The 5,515-nt window shown below is 32.9% G+C and overlaps 1 protein-coding gene across 1 annotated transcript; it reads left to right on the top strand.

The window, feature by feature from the left end:
- Nucleotides 1–1,870: 1,870 nt before the first annotated feature.
- Nucleotides 1,871–4,490, top strand: LOC122299816. Its single transcript, XM_043110275.1, has 5 exons — nt 1,871–2,662; nt 2,753–2,810; nt 2,898–2,981; nt 3,082–3,217; nt 3,640–4,490. The coding sequence occupies exons 1-5, from the start codon at nt 1,984–1,986 to the stop codon at nt 3,928–3,930; spliced, it is 1,248 nt and encodes a 415-aa protein (XP_042966209.1). The 5' UTR covers nt 1,871–1,983; the 3' UTR covers nt 3,931–4,490.
- Nucleotides 4,491–5,515: the final 1,025 nt, after the last annotated feature.

The raw sequence follows: 5,515 nt of genomic DNA, 5'->3' as shown, positions 1-5,515 counted from the left end.
TATCCAAACAGAGTTAAATGGATGAAAATATGTAGATTTAGAATTTGTTTGAAAACCTATCTATTCTCAAAATTTTTCATAATTTCTTTCTAAACATCATTCAAACACAAATACTTTTTAATTTCAAATTTTTAAAATTTTAACTTTTTCATCTAATTATTAACTAATTATTTATAAATTTTCCAAACATCTAAATAAAATACAAAAAACAATTCAAAATTTTCAAAATTTTAAACAAAAATCAAATTTAAAAATTATATTCTAACGATATTTTAACTTTATAATATATTTATTCAAATTTTTGTTTCCAATTTTTTAAAACTTAATAAAATATCTTAACTTCAATTATTTAACTACATTTACAAATTTCTCATCTCAGCTAATTCTTCAAATGAGACTTTAGTCATTTGTATTATATTCTTAACATTCATTCTCATATGTGGACCAAACTGTCTTTCAATGCGTGAGTACAATATATAAAATATTTAATTAAATGAAATAGAATGTAAAGTCAAAATTCAAAATTAGGTAATGGCAAGAAATAGATCTAATTATTATATTCTTTCGCAAAAGGCAACCCCCAAAAGTAGTATTTAGTTCGTAAGCATAAATAAGATAATATTTTCATAAAATATTATGATATAATTAAAATTATTTATATAAATATTAAATTAATAATTGGACATAATTCCGTGATAAAATTAGCTTACCAGTTATCCATACTCCAAAATTGCGTAATACCTAGTCCTAAATTATATAGTTAAGATGGTCAACACATCATTTGTAGTAAGATCAAAGTCATCAGAAAAATGCGATCCTTCGGTGTAACAAGTTTTGAACATTTTAATGTTTGGTGTACGTAATAGTTAAACATTTTGATTTTTTATTTTTGGATTTCAAAGTTGGGGATTTTAGTTGTCTGCGCTACTAAACCAACGGCTCAACTGTATTATTAGTAAATAACTTATATGTATATAAAAAGATTATATAAAAATAAATTTATAAATTGATATAGTTTTATAGGATCGGTTAGATCTAATTTATAATAAAAGTAATTTTATAATCTAACGTACCACATTAAGCCACGTCAGTTTGTAGATTTATTTTAATATAATTTCATTGTATTTAAAGTATTATTCTTATTAATTTATGAAAATTGTCTTATTAATTCTTTTTATTATCCTCAATCACATGTTTTCTATAACATATATAAATAATTAGCATATAAGGGCTTGATATATATATATATATATATAATTACTTAAAATATGTCCTATCAGTAAGTGTAGGCAGAAAAAATAAAATGAGAAATAATATGTGCAGTGCTAGGGAGTGCACATACCAAACACACTTGCTTTGAAAAAAAATAGGTAAATTTAAAATGAAAAATGAAAAAAATTATTTTTTTAATAGTATATCTTTTTTTTTTTTCAAAAAGAAAATGTGTAACTACTTTAAAATTGTATCTAAATTTACTCAAGCTACATAATATGGGGATATGTAACTCAATGGAATGAATTATATATATATATATATAATGTCATTTTCTTTTTCCTAAATGGCTGAATGAGCATTTGTTAAAAAAAGTTTGGCATTAATAGCAGAAAGTAAAGAGGACGAACTTAGTCTAAAACGGTGCCTTTTGGATCATTAAACTAGATTTAAGAATGACATGTTCTTGAAGTTGAAAGGATTTCTATAATGGAGGAAGGAGGTCTGTTCTGACATGTCAATTTAAAACTAGTTCTTTTTCCAGAGTTATGAAAATGGAAGGAAGAAAGAGCATCATGCACATGGCAGACCTCAACCTCCCCCCCATGTTACAAGTTCCCTCCTTTTATCTGTCCCCACTTTTCCCCTTTATAAAACCCCCACCTGCCTCCCCTTCATCCTCTGCCACACCTCCACCCTCAAAATTACACTCCTTCCTTCCTTCCTTCCTTCCTTCCCTGCCTTCAATTTTCCTGCCATTTCTTCTGCACCATGTGCAGCTCCAAGGCCAAAGTGACTGTTGGCATTGATGCCATTCCAACCCCCACTGTTGCTAGAATCAATGGCAGGCCGGTCCTTCAACCCACCTGCAATCTTGTTCCTAGATTGGAAAGGCGTAATTCATTGAAGAAAGTGACCCCAGCACCTTCCCCTCTGGCACCACAACCACCACCACCTCTGCCAACTTCTGCTACTAGTCCTAGAACCAAGGCTTTGCTGACACCTCCAATCTCTCCAAAGTTGAAATCCCCGAGACCACCTGCAGTAAAGCGAGGGAATGACCCCAATGGATTGAGTTTGAGTGCAGAGAAGATTGTCATCCCAAAAGTTTCCACCAAAACTCCTACTTTAGAGAGGAAGAAGTCGAAAAGTTTCAAGGGTATTATTTATGGTGATGGAGCTGCTGTGAGTTGTGTTGGGGTTTCTCCTCTTGTGGAGGCATCCTTGAGTTACTCTTCGTCTTTGATCACTGAGTCTCCAGGAAGCATTGCTGCGGGGAGAAGGGAACAGATGGCTCTGCTTCAGGCACAGAGAAAGATGAGAATTGCCCATTATGGAAGATCGAAGTCTGAAAAGTTTGAGAAAGTGGTTCCCTCTGATTATTCGAGTGATATCACATCAAAAAGGACTGAAGAAGAGAAGAGATGCAGTTTTATCACACCCAATTCAGGTATGTAAATATTTGTACAATGACTCTTATTATTTTACTTTGAAAATGCTATGAGCTGTGCTGATCAATATCTTCTTTTTTCATTCACAGATCCCATCTATGTCGCTTACCATGATGAAGAATGGGGAGTTCCTGTCCATGATGACAAGTAAGCCTCTCTGTCCCTCTTTCCTCTCTCTCACACTCACACACGCCCATAATATGACTGATTTCCCATCTCTTATCTGTCAAGCAGGATGTTGCTTGAATTGTTGGTCTTAAGTGGTGCTCAGGTTGGTTCAGATTGGAGCTCAATCTTGAAAAAACGCCAAGATTTCAGGTTGGGTTCTTTCTTTCGACTAACACACACAATGGAATTAGTTTTTGTGTCATATTTTCTCGTGAGATTAACCGATATAAAGACTTTTTTCTTGATTCAGGAATGCATTTTCAGGATTTGATGCAGAAATTATTGCCAAGTTCGGTGATAAACAAATGATGTCAATTTGTTCAGAATATGGCATTGACATAAGCCGACTTAGGGGCGTCGTCGACAACTCTAACCGAATTCTTGAGGTAATTAAACTATTAAGGCATCATTTTTCATTCTACCAGAAAAGGATAAAAAGAACAGAAAATAGGAAAAGCATCAAACCACACAAACTGTTGGCTCTTTTATCTGTCTTCAGTTCCTTCTTTTCAAGACCTTAAGATCACACTTAAAATGCAATTTTTCCTGGTTTAAATGGACTTTCAAGTAGGAAAGGACAAATCCAAATGCGCATTGCTACAGTATGTGCATCGATTGTCAACAGCTTTTTAGTCTTTTCCTTTTTCTCAAGCAAGTTCCAAACTGCCCTGACTTTAACAAGCAGGCCCCACATGGCCAGTTAAGCTCTATGCAAAATGCGAAGAAATTTTTGTCATATTATATTGCAAAAAAAGGATTTCCACTAGTTTTCTAAACGTTTAATGTCATTCCAATTTTGCTTTCTCAGATTAAGAAAGAGTTTGGGTCATTTGACAAATATATTTGGGGGTTTGTCAATCACAAGCCAATCTCCACTCAATACAAAGCAGGCCACAAAATCCCTGTGAAGACATCAAAATCAGAGAGCATTAGCAAAGACATGGTCAGGAGGAACTTCAGGTTCGTCGGTCCGACCGTGGTTCATTCGTTTATGCAAGCCGCCGGCCTCACCAACAACCACCTGATCACTTGCCACAGGCACCTCCAGTGTTCCTTGATGGCAGCCACCCGCCGCACCACCACAGAACCAGCTCTATAGACTCAAATGACATCAAAGAATAAGGAGAGAAGATAATCTAGAAGTGCTCAAAACATTAAGTCTGCAGATTGCATAGTTTGCTAACTATATTTTGGGGTTAATGGTTGTGTACAATACTGAAAAGATAGAATTGGATTTACTTGTGAGACGCTGTGAATTTTTTTTTATGACAGTGTGTGTATTTGAAATAGATAATTTAGAAGAGATTGATTGTTAGGGAGTAGAAGGGATAGGGATATGGGTGTGGTGCAAAGGTGGGATCAAGGGGCCAAGGAGATTGGCAGCAGTTGGAAGGCAATGGCATGTGTTGGTGTCAGTTTGCTTTTTTTATTGCATGTGATCAACAAGACTTTGCATTATTTGGGTTTCCTTTAACAGCCTGTGTGGGATAATGGTAGAGGGAAAGTAGGACCACCTTTCCTTCTATCTTGCTTTGTTTTATTGAGTTGTACTTTATTTTTCTAACTTTTTTGGGTTGTGGGGAATATTTATACCCCTAATGTATCCTGGATTTGGTGTGGTTTTTCTGAGTTGTATTGATACATTTGCATGTGCTTTTATACTGTTTGCTTAATAATGTATACTTTTTAAGATGTTAACCACATAAAGATAGGTATCTTCTCCACTTACCCACTTTTCTTTTCTTGCAAATATCCTCCCGGTTTTGGTCTTTCTTTACTACTCTCTCTCGTTATCACTGCAATAAGTTGGTGCATGTGAGATCAAAAAAATCCATGCCTAAAAGTGATTTTTAGACATTTAGAGCATCTACATTGGTTTATGCATATGCATATACAAAATCACATCTTTTAGAGATCCAATTTGCCATACAAGCAAAATTCTCACATTGGCTTATGCAAATTTGAGACAAAATAATAATAAAATATTATCATTTTATTATTTTTTTTTGCTTTTTTTTAAGAGTTTGCAATTTCCATGTATTGGGTTAATACATGTAATTATCACCTAAAGAAATTTCATTAGCACCCAATACATGTACTCAAAACCTGTGAAAGAGAGGTGCATGGTTTTGATATTCAAATATGTAACATATTTGAATAAAATATTTTTTGAGAGTAAATGAGTAAAATATGTAGTAAAATATGTAGAAGGTAAAATATGTAGAAAGAGAATGGGAGGAGAGAGAAAGAATGAGTAAAATATATTTTGGAGAGTGAATAATAGATCTTCAAACATGTAAATATACTGTTTATAGCTATGCAAATATTTGAAGATGCATAATCCAATGTAGATGGATTTAGGCTTATATTATGCAAATATGACTTTACATATGCATATACATAGACCAATGTAGATACTCTTAGGTTGGATGGCAAGATACTCCTATCTCATTCTATCGCATTTCATCTCATTTCATTCAAATATCCAAATACTACAAACACAAACAATTTTCAATTTTCAATTTTTAACTTTTTCATCTAGTCATTATCTATTCATTACGAATTTTTTAAATTTTCAAAAAAAAATAATTTAATTTTTTTAAATATCGAAACAAAAATAATATTAAAAATTAGATTCTAATAATATTTTAACTTTTATAATTTTTTTACTCAATTTGTTTTCT

This window comes from Carya illinoinensis, chromosome 16, assembly GCF_018687715.1.
Source record: "Carya illinoinensis cultivar Pawnee chromosome 16, C.illinoinensisPawnee_v1, whole genome shotgun sequence".
NCBI lineage: Eukaryota > Viridiplantae > Streptophyta > Magnoliopsida > Fagales > Juglandaceae > Carya > Carya illinoinensis.
Note: the sequence above shows the minus strand (reverse complement) of the source record. Positions and strands in the feature narration are given on the sequence as shown.